At 44.8% G+C, this 18370-nt stretch overlaps 1 protein-coding gene across 1 annotated transcript in view; it reads right to left on the reverse strand.

Moving 5' to 3' along the window:
* Pccb (propionyl-CoA carboxylase subunit beta) overlaps positions 1-18370 on the reverse strand; it is a 58450-nt gene that overhangs the window by 30576 nt on the left and 9504 nt on the right. Inside the window, exons 5-7 of the mRNA XM_055629705.1 lie at positions 16519-16632; positions 7470-7580; positions 260-368 (exon numbers count right to left, since the gene is read on the reverse strand). Coding sequence (XP_055485680.1) covers positions 260-368; positions 7470-7580; positions 16519-16632 — 334 coding nt within the window. The remainder of the gene's footprint in view (positions 1-259; positions 369-7469; positions 7581-16518; positions 16633-18370) is intronic.

Genomic DNA, 18370 nt, shown 5'->3' on the forward strand with positions numbered 1-18370 from the left:
CCTTTTGTTTTCTTTTTCTTTTTTTCCCCTGAGACAGGGTTTCTCTGTGTAGCCCTGGCTGGCCTGGTTTTGTAGACCAGGCTGGTCTCGAACTCACAGAGACCCGCCTGCCTCTGCCCCCTGCAGTGCTGGGATTAAAGGCATGCACCACCATGTCCCGCTGGAAGTGATATTTCTTAAAGAGCACTTTCACTACTCTGCAGGACAATGCCTTCTTCTCATCTCCGGAGAGCAGGAAGGCCATGTTCACACCTCTCACCTGACACAGTGCTGTGGGTCTTGGCACCACCCAGCTGCTCCTGAGTGACGTCCTCATTGGTAACAGATTTTACAACCTCAGGGCCAGTGATGAACAGATAGGAGGTGTCCTGAAATCAGATGTCCACATTGTCAGACTCAAGTCACCAAGGCTACTCAGAGCTCACGCAACCAAGACCACAAATGCAGGGAGGTGACAGAGAACTAGGAGGAGGCTGGAGCCGAGATGCCCACAGGCAGAAGTGTGTCTCTGGGGGTGGGTTCTGAGGTTTCAAGAGCCTGTTCCGAGCCCAGTCTCCTTCTCCTGCTGCCTGCCCTGCGGATCCAGATGCAGAACTCTCAGCTGCTTCCCCAGCACCGTGTCTGCCTGCGGCCAGGTTCCCCGCCATGATGACCATGGACTAAGTCCCCAAAACTGTAAGCAAGCCCTAATGAAATGCTTTCTTTTATCAGAGTTGCCATGGTCATGGTATCTCTTCACAGCAACAGAGCACTGACTGAGACACACACTCTTCTCAGAAGAACACTGCTGTCTGCTCCAGTCTCAGGAAGTCGGCCTGCAGTACAAACCTGGCAACACAGGCGGCCCCGGCACGGGGTTCACGTGCCTTGTGCGTATTTTGTAGCTCTTCCCAGGATTCTATAATTATAACTTTAAAAAAACTTCTGTCACCTCCACTTCCTGAAGAAACCGAGGCAACAAGATGTTATACTATGGACTACATTAAATGAGGCTGTTTTTGTAAAAAAAAAAAAAAAAAAAACAAACCCAGTCATCGGTATTCTGGTATTAATGAGAGGAAGGCAGGGCAACGGGAGAGAGACAGAGACACAGACAGTCAACAGACAGACAGACAACAGACTAAGAGACTGAACTCAAGGCCACACAACCTCAAGCTCTAGCTCATCTTACTTCCTAAATGCTGGGATTAAAGGTATGCACCACCGCACCTGACTTTAGAACACAGTCTCTCCTTTGTGTAGAACATTTATACAGGAGGTGAGGAGGGGACAATGTGAAACAAATCCATATCCCAAACCTGATTTCCAAGTCCCCAATCTCCCTTCTGAAAAACCGCCGCTGTCCGTCTCTCACACGAGACACTCAACACGTACAAACATATTTTCTCTTATTTCCTAATACACTTTCTTTTGACACAATTCTTTGTAACAGTGTCTTGTGCATTTCATTTCCAAAGCTGCTTTTTTGTTTGTTTGTTTTATTCTGTTCTTTGAGACAAGGTTTCTCTGTGTAGCCCTGACTGTCCTGAAACTCTTTCTGGAGACCAGGCTGGCTTCAAACTTGGAGATCCACCTGCCTCTGCTTCCCAAGTGCTAGGATTAAAGATGTGTATCACTATGCCTGGCTCATTAATATATGTATTTATTAGTGCATTAAATAAGGAAATTTGGCAGCGGATCTTATAACTGGCATAATTCAAAGGAGGAAGAACAGTTTGTGCGACAATATATGCCTGGATATGAGACTGTCCACTACGCAGTGGGTCTCAACCCTTTAGGGGTCAAATGACCCCTTCATGAGGTCACCTAAGACCATCTTCATATCAAATATTTACACTATGATTCATAACAGTAGCAAAATTACAGTTAGGAAGTAGCAATAAAGCTAATTTTATGGCTGGGGGATCACCACACCATGAGGAACTGTATTAAAAAGTTGCAGCAACAGGAAGGTTGAGAACCACTGACCTAGAGCTTGGTCAAGCTACACCCTTAAAGACAACTGACTCTCCCTCAACCAACAGCTATCAATTGCCAAGCAGCTTCTCCCCAAGGGGTAGGACTTCACAACCACCTCCTTCTCTAGTTCTTCAAGATGGAACTCATACCTAGCACCATTATCAGGGCCAAGAATCATCGGTCAGACATAGGGCCTAAGGGAAACCTGTCACTGTTATTCTACTCAATGGACACACTACCAAATCAGTTCCTAATGACTCACCACTGTACCCACAGATCAATACATCTTTCAACCCTCACAAGAGATGCTTCTTCTGCAGCAGATGGTAACTAACCTGCAGTCATATTTCAAGAGCAGTGAATAAAGATCTTCTCATGGCTGGGATCGCATGGAGATCAGTGGATTCATGCACAGTAAGGCAACTGTGTTTGCAAATCCAACTTTAGGGAAGAAGCTCCCATTTACCATCTTATGCCTATGCATAACTGGGGATGAACATGATTAAAACCAAATGCATTATGGGAAAGTATATGCCCTGGAGAAAATGTAACATTATCTGTTAATTAAAACAGGTGGTGCACACCTGTAGTCCCAGCACTCAAAGGCAGACGATCGATATGAGTTCAAGGCCAGCCTGGTCTACAAGGCTAGTCCAGGAGAGCCAAGGCTACACAGAGAAACCCAGTCTCAAAAAACAAACAAACAAACAACAACTAAAACCAAACAAACAAAAACCAGAAAAGCAGGGGATGAAGAGAGCTAGGTGATTAAGAGCAGAGTTGTAGTGTATCTGATGCCCTCTTCTGGCCTCTCCAAGTACTGCAGGCATGTGGTACACAGACACACATGCAGGCAAAATAGCCACACATAGAAAATAAAAATAAGTCATTTTTTTAAATAAAGAACTACCCAAACTACATCCCTCAGCAAACAAACTCCTCCTTCTCTTGAACCCCATAAAATTCCAAACAATTATTGTGGCCCTTCAGTACCTTCACTCACACAAGCCACAATCTGAACAGTATATTTCTATATATAGCTTTACTTTGAATAATGTCACCTTACGACTTTTGCTGATCTGTGTGAGCACTTATTTTATATTTGAATAAGAAGTCAAGAACTTTAAAACACCAGCTAAGACCTCAAACATCAGTAACCCAGCCCACAGAGGTTGAATCCAGATAACTCAAGTTTGCAACCAGCCTGGACTACATGGCAAGAAGTTGGCTTTTGTTTGTTTGTTTGTTTGTTTGTTTTGTTTTGTTTTAAAGACAAGAATCTGTCTTTATGGGGCTGGAGGGATGGCTCAGCAGTTAAGATCACCGGCTGCTCTTTCAGAGGACATGGGTTTGGGTCCCAGTGCCAGGTAGGGGCAGCCTACAAGCACCTGTAGCTCCAGTTCTAGGGGATCTGATGTCCTCTTCTGGGATCTGAGAGCAATGCACAGACATACATGGAGGCAAAACAAAAACAAAAAGTAAAACAAACAAACAAACCCAAAAAATAAAAATAAATTAAATTCTATCTTTCAAATTTTGTTTTAAAGAAGAATTTTTTTTTAAGATTTATTTATTTATTATGTCTACAGTGTTCTGCCTGCATGTGTGCCTGCATACCAGAAGAGGACACCAGATCTCATTGTAGGTGGTTGTGAGCCACCATGTGGTTGCTGGGAATCGAACTCAGGATCTTTGGAAGAGCAGCCAGTGCTCTTAACCTCTGAGCCATCTCTCCAGCCCTAAAGAAGAATTTTTAAAGACTTGAAACAAGACTCAAATATATACATTGTTTGCAAAATTCCCTCTCTGAAGATATGGAGAAAGATTTATCTTGCTAACAATTGGCAAAAGAATTACATGTGCTGATCTTAGTCAAAATGTACTTCAAATTATAGGAGAGAGAAGAGTGAGAATAGCAGGAGTGGGGACATAATGAGAGTGGGGACCTTAGCTGAGAGGAGTCAAGGCAGGGACTCTGCAACGGATAAGAAGTACTTGTGAGAAGGGGCTGAGCGGGCTGGAGGCCGGCATGGAGCCACAGGTATGCCTCAGCATGCTTCGACATGCAGCCACAGGTATGCCTCAGCGCAGCCCTGTGTCCCTTCTGCCACAGGTAAGGGACATGACTCCTTTTGGCAGATGGAAACCACTTTCACAAGTTATGGAGGAATGCTGGTCTTTATCTGACCACCAGAGATCCTCCCATATTCCAGTCTGGGATCATTTCTAGACATCGGCCAGCCTGAGATGTTGATACCAAACAAGGGGCAAGGCAGAGACTGGTCAGCCAGAAAGAGGGTGCTGACGCTTGACAGAATAAAGTACTTGGAGACAACAAATCCCGATTCCAAGGAGGACAGAGTAAGGTGGGACCCCAAGGGCACAGCTCACCTGCCTCAAAACCTGATAGTATGTGCTCCTCACAGCACCCAAAAGGTCAGGGACAAACTATCGGGCAGCTAGTTGCTCAGTTTTAACTGCTCAGGGCAGCCCCAGTGGCAATTAGGGCAGTATGCAGTCTCCACGCTAAATACAGCAGGTGGGGACCCCCTCAGCCACCCAATACAGAAGCCGTGAAAACTTCCCCAATTTGGACACCCCCCATGCACGCGGTGGAGTTTCCCCCACTAGCATCGGCCCCTCAGCAGTCACCATAATGAACCCCAAAGTTGCCCTAGTGAATGTTTGGGCTCAGGGCTCACACTTGCTGAAGGCCCCCAAGGTCCGCCTTTATGGTAGTCCTAGTGTAATGTTCTAATAAGTGTTTCAAGCTACATGGACCAAGGCAGTAGCAGAACATGGTAACAGGAAGCACACAGAAGCTGGCACCCACCAGGAAACACCAGAGCAGGCAGCTCTAGGAGGGAAAGTTACTGCAGGGCCTGCAAACCGCAGCGGGGATGAGGGCAGCTGCAAAAGACACCCTAGGAGTTATGTGGCTTTTTCCGAGAATGCGGGGTGACAGAGGGAATGAGAATTTGCCTCCACACATGCTAAGGAGCAGCAGACCTTCAAGCACGCTTTGCAGTCTCATTAGGGGCAAATGTAGGCCAGGAGGCTCACTTCAATCTTAAAGCACAGAGAGAGGGACAAAGAGAAAATCCAAGCTAGGACAGCCAGCCTCACAGCACAGGGAAACACACTTCTGGTTAGTTCCCGCAGCTTTGCATTCTGGCCAAACAACTGAATGAAGCAGACAGTTGGGAGAGAGAAAAGCAAATAGCACAATTCTGACCCAAAAGGACACTGAGCTGGCCCCTCAGCACCAAACAAAGACTACATGTGAAGCCATCCCTACAGTACACGAGGCAATAAAGAGGCTTGGAAGCTGTAAGATCGAAGGTTCCTGTCAGAAAAATACCCATCAGAGAAAATTATTCTGAAGTTTTATACCGCCACAATTTCTAGAATAATTCCCACAGAGGAACACTTGAGCGACAGGATCTCCCTTCTGGGCTGAAATTCGCATTCCAGCAGATGGCTCGTCTGACCTCTGCCAAACACAAAAAGCAGCGTGACCCAGAAGTCTGTTTTATCAATTTCAAAATATTTGGAAAACTCTGTAAACAGCCTGGTGCTGTCCATTTCTCTGGCTGCAACTGAAATTCTGAGATAATAAAATTACCACTAGGCCTGGCAGAAGCAAAGATAATCTAAATAGGTGCTTGAGTCTCTCAGTGTTTCAGTCTATAGAAACAACAGACCCTAAAGAAACAGGAATTCCCCCAGGAATCCCATCTGGAGAATAAAAGGGTGCCAGCTGGGACCAGCTTCAGGACCCTGAAGACTTACTTGGTGGTTCCCTGGATCTCTTTGTCCCTCTTCCAAAGGTGGCTACAGCAAACACGTCTTTCTGCCATCCACTAACCTGGCTCTTTTCACTCTCTTACTGAGGATGGATGGCAGGACCTGGCTGAGGCAACAGGTTACCTCACACCGACTTTGATAACAACCATGGTAAGCACATCAATTACATTATGTATTTTTCCTTAATACGTAAATTTTATGAAAATGTCTTCCATGGTTAATGAGATCCATGTCTTTTATGCCCAATGATCAGACCTAGGAACCTGTTTTAAGCTACTGGAGATTTATTTAAGGAAGCTGTGTGGGGCAGCCTGAGGCTGGACCAGCCAGCAGGAGACTGTGATCCCTGGCCTGGGAGTCAATCCTGGACTAGTGATACTCCCACATCACTGGGAAATCACAGTGATCTTTGTGTCTCCCATAAAGGTGAACTAGACTTCTGAAATGTTTATATTCACATGTAAAACAAACCCATTTATATTGGATTACTCCAAAGAATTAATCGTAGCTTTGACTTGTAACCATCTTGCGGGGTTGGGGATTCAGCTGGTGGTAGAGCGCTTGCCTAGCAAGCGCCAGGCCCTGATTTGCGCTTTTTATTGTCACTAGGAATAGAAGAGTTGTGTGAGAGTAGCACTTTTGGAACTTTTGAATCCCAACTGCCACACTGCTCTTGAGACACAAAGGGACCCAGTGACAGCCCCTCTACAACTGTCCCCTCCCACTAAGCAACTACCAGTACTATCCCCCACATAAAAGTTCTAGGGGATTTCATCCAGACATAACTCATCAGAGCACATCTTTCATCCCAGCATAGGCAGGAGGATCTCTGAATTCAAGGTCAGCCTAGTCTACACATCAAGTTCTAGGACAGTCAGAACTACACAGAGAAATTTTGTCTCTTAAAAGAAAAAAAAATTTTTTTTTTTTTTTTAATTCTGGGCATGGTGGTACACACCTTTAACACAGCAGTCAGGAGGGAGAGGCAGGCTGATCTGTAAGTTCCAGGCCAGCTTGGTCCTCATGCTGAGTGGACCAGCCAAAGCTTGAAAGTGAGAATCTGTCTCAAAAAATAACCTCAAAAAGTAAAATAAAATAAAATAATGCTTGGTGTTGGTGGTGAACACCTTTGATCCGATCAGCTCTCTTCCAGGATAGCCAGGGCTACCTAGTAAAACCCTGTCTCAAAAAAACAAAATAATGCTGCTGCTGATGAATCACTTAATATCCCCTTCTATTAAAGCCAGGTGATACAGTAACATATAGTTCTCAAACTGAAGTTGGGGGTCAGATTTTCCCATTACCATTACGAAAAGGACAGTGAAATAGCGAACAGTGAAGGAAGAGACATGGGACCTCAGGAGCCACCTCCCAACAAAGCGGCCCACAGCAGACCCTCCCGAGGGAGCCCTGGTCAGTAAACCGCCATCAGTCTGGGCACAGGACGGGATCTTCTGATTATGCTACACCATTTGCAATTCACATCACAAGTAAAGTCTCACAGCGTACAAGCACCTTCTGCCACTGAACCTCAAACACTACAGATCCCATGCCAAAACCTTCCCTCCACCCCGGCCTTATCTCCACTCCAGTGAGCACCACTGAGAACTCAGATGAGGAGCTAGATCTGGGTCAGGCTTGATGTGATCACAGACACAGCTGCAGGACTTCCAGGGCACCAGGAACAGATGCAGCTTTCTTACCTTCACCATGAATGTGAAGTCTGTTAGGGCAGGGGAGTAGACGGCCCCACCAGCACATGGGCCCATGATCAAAGAAATCTGAGGGATGACTCCGGACGCCGTGACATTCCTCTGCCAATACAGAAAAGCAAAGAACCTGGTTACAGAGGCACTCACAAAGTTATCTGCAGGAAGATCAAACCAACAATAAAATCGAGTTTTGCCTTTGCTTCCACAGAAACCCTATGCAGGAGGCCACACAGGATCTAATCAGAAAAGTGTTTCCAAAATTATGTGTGCCATTTGTCCCACAAATGAGGAGTGGTAACTGTGCCACCTTCTGCAACAAAGAGCGCCCTTTGTCTTGACAGCAGTTCCTCAAAGTGGCCACCAGGATGTGAGCTTTGGGTCCCACCGCTTTCCCTCAGGACCAGCTCCTGTGTGCGGAGACGCCAGGGAGAAGCAGCCTGTGCCCTCCCGACATGTAGCCCTGACCTCTATGCTGAGCTCCGGCACGGCCTCCACAGAAGCTCCCACAACATGGGCACAGAGGCAGGTGCCACTTCTTTGGCATCTGCTCGTCCTCAGACAAGGCTTGGGGGAAGGGGGCGACACTGCACAAGGGGTTTATGAGGACAAAGGTGTTATGAAGAGACAGAAGCCTCAAGCTTGGAATTCAGGTGACTATCCTTAAAGATAGTTAGGAGACCTGATTTTTTTTTTTTTTTATGTTCAAAAAATTAGCAGTAAATGCCGTGACAGAGAAAGGCCAAGGGGAAAAGTACTGGTAGTTGCTTAGTGTGAGGGGACAGTTCTAGAGGCCATGTGACTGAGGAACTTTCCCAAGAGCAGCATGGCAGTTGAAATTCAAAAGTTCCAAAAGTGCTACTCTCGCCCAACTGTTCTATTCCTAGTGACAATTGAAAGCTTTGCTCATAATAGCTAAGAAAAGTGGGCACCTGCCTTGGCAGTGTGCCCAGGCTGTATAAACCATGGGATATGGCTCAGCACAGCACAATCCTACTCGGCCAGCAAAACAGAGAAATAGATAGACTTCTAGCTGTGGCAGAACCACATTTGGAAATTTTCTTCAAAAAGGACTATAAAACTGGGAGAAACTGTCAACGACAAGTATTCAAGGCTTTGAAAATGAACTACCTGTGAACAAACTGTTAATGCATAAAAAATTGCTGAGCAAGCCAGAAGTGGCAGCACTTGGAAAGTTGAGGCAGGAGGATTAGGCTACAAAGTCTAGGTCATGGCTAGCCTGGGCTACATTGTGAGTTCAAGGCTATTCTGGGTTACATTCCAAGACCTTGTCTCCTATCTTCAAAATAAATAAAAAAGGAAAACAACAACAAAAGCTAAATGCTGAATGAGACTACGACACCTGATAGTCTAGCATTTTAATTTAAGGCTCCCGCGCATCCCACACAGCTCAGGCTGTCTCTCGAGGTGAAAAGAAAGAACATAGCAACCAAATCCTCAAGAAGCAATTAAGATCACGAAAAAATGGGTACCCTGTGATGAAAGACCAAAGGCTGGAGGCAGGGAAGATGGCTGTAAACATGAGAACTCAGCTCTGATTCCCAGGACCAGATGGAGTCGCTTGCAGGTCCACGGTCCCAACACTTGTACAGCAAGATAGGAGGCAGAGGCAGGAGAATGCCCACAAGCTCATGGCCTAGCTACCTCGGAAACAACAGGACTCCCGGCCTCAAAATAAGGTGGGAGGCAAGGACTGAGACTAGGGCAGTCTCCCGACCTTCACAGGTCACCACAGGGTATGCACAACTGTGCACATATATTCACACAGTCACACACACATGCACATACATACACACACGCATGCACGAACACACACACGCACAAGGGTACACACACACACAACAAAAATGGGAAGAAAAGGGAGGCAGACTGATGCACAGTCACTGTCTTACCACAATTAAGTCTCTATCAATTTGGAACAGATTGTGATGAGGGCAAGGGGAATTGCCCACTGAGTACCTGTCATCAAGCCAGACTACTGACTTCCATCCCCAGGACCCACATGACAGAGAGGTTACTCCCAGAGGTTGTTCTCTGACCTCTGCATAAGACCCTGTCAAGCCTGGGGTAAGGGGGAAAAAGAGGAGGAGAAGAAAAAGGAAAAACAACTATTACTTTGTATGCTCACTTGCTTTTAAACACAGTTAAAAAATTAGACAAGTATGGTAGAACATGCCTATAATCCCAGAATTCTGGACGCTAAGGCAGAGGATTAGAAGTTTTAAGCCAGCACAGGCAATATAACAAGGCCTTGTTCTTCCCCCCACCCTGCAGCAACCCCCCCAAAAAAAAGAAGAAAAAACATGAAGAAAAATTTAAAGTACCGTGACAGTATTTAACATAGGAGCTATGGGCTTGGGATAGAAGTCTCTTGTTGGTATAAAATGGTGTTTTTGAGACGGAATCTCACTGTGCTGCCCAGGCTAGCCTCAGACTCATGACTCAAGTGGTCACCTACCTAAGCGGAAATGATGGTATGCAACCCCAGCGCTTAGACTCACAGGACACAGCCATGTGACATCACAGAAGATGGATGAGAAAGCTTTAGGAAACCATGAATGAAATAACTTCAGCCACAGGACTGTCGGAAGCAACTGTTTTGGAACTCTGGAGTCTACTGGAATGCTTTCAGGATCAAGCAGGGCTGGAGAGACGGCTCAGCGGTTAAGAGCACTGTCTGCTCTTCCAAAGGTCCTGAGTTCAATTCCGAGTAACCACATGGTGGCTCACAACCATATAATGAGATCTGGTGCCCTCTTCTGGTTGTAAACATACATGTAGACAGAACATTGTATACATAATAAATCTTAAAAAAAAAAAGGAAGAGGCAGGTAAAATTCAGTGACTATTGGCTAAATGTCCCCAGCCATGACAACCATATACCTACTATAGCCAGCTGGCACTAAAAGGATGGCAACAAAGACCTCATCCTCAAGTTAGGGTTTTGTTTTCTGTTTGAGTGCTGGGATCCACACTAGGCAAGCACTGCACCTCATCTCTAGCCAGGACTCCTATTTTCACTTCTGACTGCTGCTTCTGGGAGCTGAATTCAGACCAGCACAGAGACGGTCCTTCTTGCAATTTTGGTGAACTCAAAAGAAAAGGACTCTCTGTTCCCCACCCTTGCCCTAAGCTTCTAAGAACCTCTTTTTTTTGTTTTGTTTTTATTTTTTATTTTATTTTTTGAAACTGGGTTACTTTGTGCAACAGTCTTGGGAATCCTGGAACTCGATTTTTAGCCCAGGCTAGCCTCGAATGCACAGAGATCAGGCTGTCTCTGCCTCCTGAAGACTGGGATTAAAGACCTGCGTCACCACGGGCTGGCTTGGCTAAGGACATCTTTATCAAACCATGGGTTGAGCATGGTGATGGTTAGTATGGTGGAAGGCAAACTCTGGGAGGCAGCTCCTGGCTGGGTTGAGTTGGGAACCCACCTTAACTACAGGCGCCATCCTGTGGGCTGGCGTCCTGGGCTGAATTAAACAATACAGCAGAAGGGAGCCAAGCAGCAGCTTTTATTTCTCTCAGCTTCCTGACTGCAGGTAGCATGTGACCAGCCAGCACGTCCTCCTAACAACAGAACACACCCTCAAACTGTGAACCAAAATCAACCCTCCCTTCCTTAAGTATTGTCAAGTATTTCGTCAAGGCACTGAGAAAGGCGACGCCATAACCACAGAGACAACTTAAGTCTGAGTGATCATACTCCACATGAATTTATAAAAACAGCTTAGAAAAGCCACAGCTGGGTCCCACACTCCACAAGTAAAATCCCTGAAGACTGAAAGAATTGTAAATTGCCAGAAAACCAGGCATGGCAGTGTATTCCTATCACCTAGTACTTGGAAGGCAGACGGTTCAAAGCCATCATCAGCTACACAGTGAGTTTGAGGTCAGCCTGGGCTATGTGAGACCCTGCCACAAAGAAGAAAAACAAATTTCCACTATTCAACAACAAATTGTGGATTATAAAACAAGCAAACAGGCAAAGGCATTCACGGGAAAAACAAAAGAATCAGAGGGAAAACAAACCTGAGGAAACCCACACATAAAAATTATTAGTCATAGATACTGCAGCAGCTGTCCTAAGTATGTTCAATGGACTAAATAACATAGTAATACTAATAATAAACATGGAAAAAGAACTCAGGGAAAGCAGGAGAATGGTGAACAAGATAATAACAGAACAAATTATTAAAAAAAAAAAAACAGAAATTCACTCTCTAGAAGGTTCTATGATTTAATCATAAAAAAACAATAGTTCGGGGAACTTGAAGATAAAACCACTAACATTACCCATGTTGAGAAAATGAAAGCATGAACAAAGCCTGAGGGACCCGTGGGAAGCCATCAGGCACCAGCAAGCACCACAGAAACACAGGAGAAACAGAAGAGGTCCAGTCAGATATCTGAAGAAATAAGAACCATAACTTCCCAGATTTGATGAAAGATGCAAATGTTCACATCCAAGAACCTCAACAGACTCCAAAAGAGGATTAACTCAAAGGCCTCCCACTGAGACCCATTATAGTCAAAACATGAAGCTCCAGCCCAGGCCGGAAGCGGAAGGCAAAGGGCAGAGCAGCCTCCCTCTGACAAACGCTCAAGGCAGCTGGACGTAGTTCAAGTGCTTGAAGAAAAACCTGTCAGTCAAGAATTCAACATCCAACAAAGCCAAGCTTCAAGCAAGGAGGAGTAAGGCATTTCAGATAGCAAAGGCTGAGGGAGTTCACTGGCAGCTGGATGTCGTACAAGGACACCAAAGGTAGTTCTTCCGTCTGAAATAAAACTGCCTTACACAGCTACATGAAGCTGAGAGAAAACAGACGCCAGTGAATCTAGGCAAAGAGACATCAATACTGCCCTTCAGCTGGTGACCCAGCATTCCCGCAATCCTAATTGTTTGTGCATTTGTCTTTCAAATCTCTCCACACCGACATCACAGGTAAAGACGTGTTCTGCGATGATGGGGACAGAAGAAGCAACATGTCCGTACATGGTTGAAGCCAACTTCGTTTCATCCCAACCGTGACTGTAATTCCCTGGATAACACTAAGGACAGAGCACTTTAAAATACAGTAAAGGAAGCTGAAGAGATGGTTCAGTGGTTAAGAACACAGGTTGCTCCTCCAGAGGACTCAAGTTCGATTTCCAGCACCCTGGTGTCGGTTTACAATCATCTGTAACTCTAGATGCAGATCCAACGGCCTCTTCTGGCCTCCACAGGCACACACACGCAGGCAGAACACCCACACATATAAAATAAAGATAAAGGTTAAAATAAAATAAAATATGGTGAAAATTTAAATGAACTAAAATGGCCAACCCAAGCCAGGGATGGTGGCACACACCTTTAATCTCAGCACTCAAGGTGGCAGAAACAGGCAGATCACTTTGAGTTTGAGGTGTACAAAGTGAGTCCAAGACAGCCAAGGCTACACAGAGAAACCCTGTCTTGAAAAAACAAAAATAAATAAATAAATAAATACATTTTTAAAAGTGGCCCAAACCAAGTAAATCCAAAAGGGGACAGTGCTGTGGCTATGGCTAGACATGGCGGCATGTGCCTGTAACCTCAGCAGACGCAGGAAGAACTGGAGCCAGACAGGCGTGAACTATATAGAAAAATTAGTCTCTTAAGAAGGAGGGAATTGGGGGATGTGGGGAGTCCACAAAGATGTCTCAGGAGATAGAGGTGTTTGCTACCAGACCTGATGGTCCAACTTCCATCCCAGCATCCTAAAGGGAAAAAGAGAATTAATCCTCTCATCTTTCGTCTGACCACCGTATGTGCAGGGTGCACACCTGTGCCCCTCACCCATAAATGTAGAAAGCGAAAGTAAAAATGAGGGGTGCTGGAGGAATGGCTCCATGGTTAGGAGCACCTCTGCTCCTTCAGGGAACCTACGTGCAACTGTAGCTCACACAGACAGACACACCAACACACACACACACGCACACACAAATTAAAACTTTTAATAGAAAAATTTAGGCACCAAAAAACCTATCTCCTAAGAGACAAACAGACTGAACTTTAAAAAGATAACTTATATGCTGTTCATAGTTTTGCTTTTGACAAAAGGACACAAAAAAATTGAAAATAAGAGGCTAAAAAAAAAAAAAAAAAAACAAGTTCCATGAGAGGAAAAATCAGAGCCATGGTGGCTATGCTGTCAGATAAAGTAAACTTAAAAAGGTTATAAAACACAAAGTTATCAGTGTTGGGACGGGCCTGGTGGTGCTTGCCTTTAATCCCAGCACTTAAAAGGTGGAGGCTAGCCTGGTCTATAGTGAGTTCCAGAATAGCCAGGGCTACATAGAGGACCCCTCAACAAACAAACAAATACACAAACAAACAAAAAACAAAGCTATCATGTCCAATACACATGGAACATATGACAATTATAAAATTTTAAACCAAAGGGCCAGCAAGGCAGCTCCTCAGGTGAAGGCCTTACCACTAAGCATGAAGACCCGGGCCTCACAAGGCCGGAGACATGACCACCGAACGTTGTCCTTGACCACCACATGCTCCATGGCATGACCCCGAGCAAGTGCAACATAACATAAATGAATATAATTTTTAAAAAACCTATGTAATTGAAAAATCAAGGAAAAATTAAAATATCTACAGCAGAGCCCCCAAATTGATAAATCCGTAATAACGTTAAGACATAAGAAACAAAACACTGACAGAAATGCAGGGGGAAATAAGCAGATGTGTGATGACTGTCAGGGTCACCTCTTCTGATAATGGACAGAAGATTGGTGAGTAAATAGTAAACTTGGCCACTATAAAACAATATATAACAAGCCTGAGATGAGTCCTTCAAACAGAAGACATAGCCTTAAGCCGGGCAATGGTGGCTCCTGCCTGAGATCCTAACGCTTGGGAGACTGAGGCAGGGGCAGAGGCCTGCCTTAAAGTGTGAAGGCTGGATCTGTGACCAGTCAAAGCACCTGGGCTGCAGGTTCAAGGCCCCAAGTAATGTTTATACAACTACAGAAATGTATGGTGTGTCACTGAACTGCATGCCATAATGGGTGGATTTTATAGGTTTTAAATTAAACTTCAATAAACTGGGAGGGGGGGTTGTTTGTTTGTTTGTTTAATGTCAAGGTCAGGCAAGGTACAGCAGCACAGTCCCTAATCCCAGAATGTGGAAGGCAACATGGTGCTACATACTGAGACACAGTCCAAAAAAATTTTTTAAACCTAGGTCATGAAAAACAAAGACTACAGAACTGACCCAAATTAAAGAAAGAAAATTAAAGAGGTATGACAATTGGATTTGTTCCAGGTCAGGAACAAAAGTTAAGGAAAGAGAGAGAGAGGATGGGAGAAAAGGAAGAAAAGGAGAATAGAGGGAAGGGACAGAAGAGAGAGAGGAGGACAGGAGAAGAGAAAGAAGAGGAGAGAAAAGGGAGAAGGGAAGGAGAGAGGAAAGTAAAGAAGAAAGGAGAGGAGGAGGAGAAAAGGAGAAAGGTAGAGGAAATGGAAGGAGAGAGAAGGAAAGGAATCTCTTAAGGGTTTTTGTAAGGCCACTAGATAAAGACTATGGGTATTAATAATAGATGTTAACTCTCCTTTTATGTTTACATTCTGGTTCATGTTCCTCAGAAATACATAATGAAGGATTTATGAGCTACACAGAGCAAAAGATCAACAATTTGCCCTCAAATGTTTCACAATAATGTAATATGCAAATACGTATTTCTGAAGAGAATGATATACTGTATAGTGGCAGCACATCTGGATAAAGGACAGAAGACAGAGCCAGGCTCGGTGGCACACACCTGTAATACTAGCACTCAGGGAGGCAGAGGCAGGCAGATCTCTGTGAGTTCAAAGCCAGCCTGGTCTACAAAGGACAGGCAAGGCTACACAAAGGAACCTTGTCTCTATCCTCCCAAAACCCAAAACCCAAAACCCAATAAAACAAAAACAGCAACAAAAAAAAGTACAGGGGACAGATCTTGGAACTCGGTTCAAGTTTCCCATGAGGTCTGAAATTATATCACACACAAAAAAAATCACCAAACAAGCACAGAACTAATGTTTTTCACATGGGTTAACCTCAGAACTTAGAGGAAAGATTTAGAAGCATGTTTAGGACACATGAAAGTTAGGAAGTTTTTCAAATAACACGCGCACACTTACAACTGACAGAGGATCTTACACACACAAACATGCCAATGGATCTTGTCAGGCTGTGACCAGGGACAAGACATCTGTCATTCTGAAGGGGTGGGACGGATGGCACTGGGCTGACTAGAAACTGTGCCCATCTGTCCTACCCGACTGCCATCCCTGTCTCTCTCATAATACATTTCAGGGAGGAAGGGTGGGACTGGGAGGGAATAAGGGAGCGGGATACAGCTGGGATACAGAGTTAATAAAATGTAACTAATAATTTAAATAAAAAAAAAGAAAACTTAAAAGAACAAAATAAAAAAATATGAATCCACTTGAAAAAAAATAACAATACATTTCATATGTCTAATAACGCAGGTATATGAAATTGTGTCCTCCAAGGGCTTCTGGTGATAAGGTTTGGAAAAATGTCCTTCTTCCTTGTATTACTGTTTAAACTTTGTATACTAATGCATAATGTTTTTTTTAAAAAAATAAATAAAAAGAATACTTAAAAAAAATCCTAATTGTAGCAAATCAGTTTACTTTAATATTCCTTACCATCTCTCTCTTGCTTAAAAAAAAAAAAAGAAGGAAAAAAGGAAGGAAGGAAGGAAGGAAGAAAAAAGAAAAGAAAAGAAAAAGAAAAAGAAAACATTTCCAAGTCTTTTCTCCTTACAAATGACCTTGGACTAATTATTAATCCAACAATTGGCCCTCTATCAAGAAAAAGGAGCAGGCTCTGCAGCCAGGCTGGCCTGTCATCCACCCCTCATCCCACCCACAGTGGCAGTGACACTGGAGACACCGCAGAGGCAGGATGGGGTAGAGGACAGTGTGGAGAGACAGGCACCAGCACACAGAGAAGTCTATGAATAGGTTTCTCACCAGGAAGATGTCTGCGTAGCCAGCCAAGGACTCCACGCCCTCTTGGATTCGGGCACCCCCGGAGTCATTGAGGCCGATCACTGGAGCCCCCACTGTTATGGCCTGGTCCATGATCTAAAACGGCATAGAACGACCTCATGAGACATCTGCTCCGGTTACCAAAAACAGCACTGACAAAATGCCTTGTGGAGCAAAGGAGACGGCTTGGTGGGTGACAGTGTCACCAGACGGAAAGGCCACAGCCTGTATGTGCTCCCACAAGCCAAGTCCAGCCACCCACCCTCAGTGAACCCGTTAAAGGAGACAAATGGACAGTAAAAAACAGAAAGGAAAGATTTATTCAGTGTGACCACACAGGCAAGACAGACAAAGGAATCCAGAATCCACAACCTCCCACCCCCACCCCCATTTCCACCCCCTACCCCCACCAAGTCAATCTTCAGGGGTCCTGGCATGAGAAGGGTTTAAAATACTAAGAAGTATGCATAACTGAACAGTCTGGCAAAGTGTGGTCCCTGTCCCCAACTCAGTTCCCAGGCTCTCCTACAAGGCCTCTGACTGTAAATCTTTCTCCAGTGTCCACCAGAGAAGACTGTTCTAACATGGGTTGAAGCCAATACAAAATCTGTATTAGCTGGTGACCTCACTGGGTGTTCAGGATCCCTGCACAGCCCCAAGCCTTTCTCAGGATAAGCTTTTGGCCACACAAACCATGTTCTGTGTGGACATACTCCAGTTAACAAGAACATTTAGCCAGAAGCTGAACTCTAGAGGAGCCAAAAAGCAAGGTTAGTACATTTAGAGACTCCCAGGACTATAGACTTTGATGGATTAGGTCTTTGTTTTCATTTTCGGCAGGTGGTGCTGTCTACCTGTTGAGTTTTACAGTTTGGATGGTACTTCCATCATGGAGTCAGTTGTGCTAAGGTCTGGGGACCTGCCACACCAGGAGACAAGTTCCTCCTCTGGATGCTACTAAAGGCTTTTGCCATTTCTCTCAAAGCAGGAGATTCACAAGCATGTTCACATTTCTTGGAGTCCATTCTTTCAACAGTCCGGAACCCAAAGAGGAGGCGCATGGGTGTCTCTTTAGAACAGGTTCTCAACATTCCTATTTCTTCGACCATTTAATACAGCTCCTTATGGGGTAGTGACCCCCAAAATTAAATTTTATGTGACCATAAAATTATTTGTTGCTACTTCATAACTGTAATCTTGCTACTGTTATGAATCATAATGTAAATATCTGATATGCAGGATATGTGATATGTGACCCCTGTGAGAGGGTCATTTGACCCTCTGTAGGTTGTGAACCACTGTTTTAGACCATTCATCCCAGTCACAAAATCACTTAGCACACAAGCCTGGTGAGACCCAAGTTAGAGCGCCAAGAACCCACTATGTTAGGCAAGAACCAGCTCCTAAAAGTTATGCCGACACACCTCACACTATCATTCTCTCTCTCTCTCTCATTTTCTCTCTCTCTCTCTCTCTCTCGTGTGTGTGTGTGTGTGTACGTGTGTGTGTAGAATAGCATGTTGTTTCCTGGAAAGTGTTCTCCCTGTACTTTTCCAAACAGGAAGCAGTCAGCACCTGGATTTTAAGCCCCACAATGCCTGGGTTCCTCATGGAAGATAAAGGACCAGCTACGTAGCAAAGTCCCGGGTTTTGCACTGTTAGAAGAGAAGAGGCTGGGAGTACAAAGCCTGGACTGTGACTCTCTTTGGTGGCCAGTTTCATCCTAGTGACTCCTAAGAAACAACTGGTGGCAGACAGAATGGCACAGGAGTCTGTGAAGGTGCACATTGGCCCCTATGTTAACCTGAGGCCAGGCTCACTGGGACAGACTTTC

Source organism: Psammomys obesus, unplaced genomic scaffold (genome assembly GCF_907164565.1).
Source record: "Psammomys obesus unplaced genomic scaffold, mPsaObe1.curated_primary_1811, whole genome shotgun sequence".
NCBI classification, from domain to species: domain Eukaryota; kingdom Metazoa; phylum Chordata; class Mammalia; order Rodentia; family Muridae; genus Psammomys; species Psammomys obesus.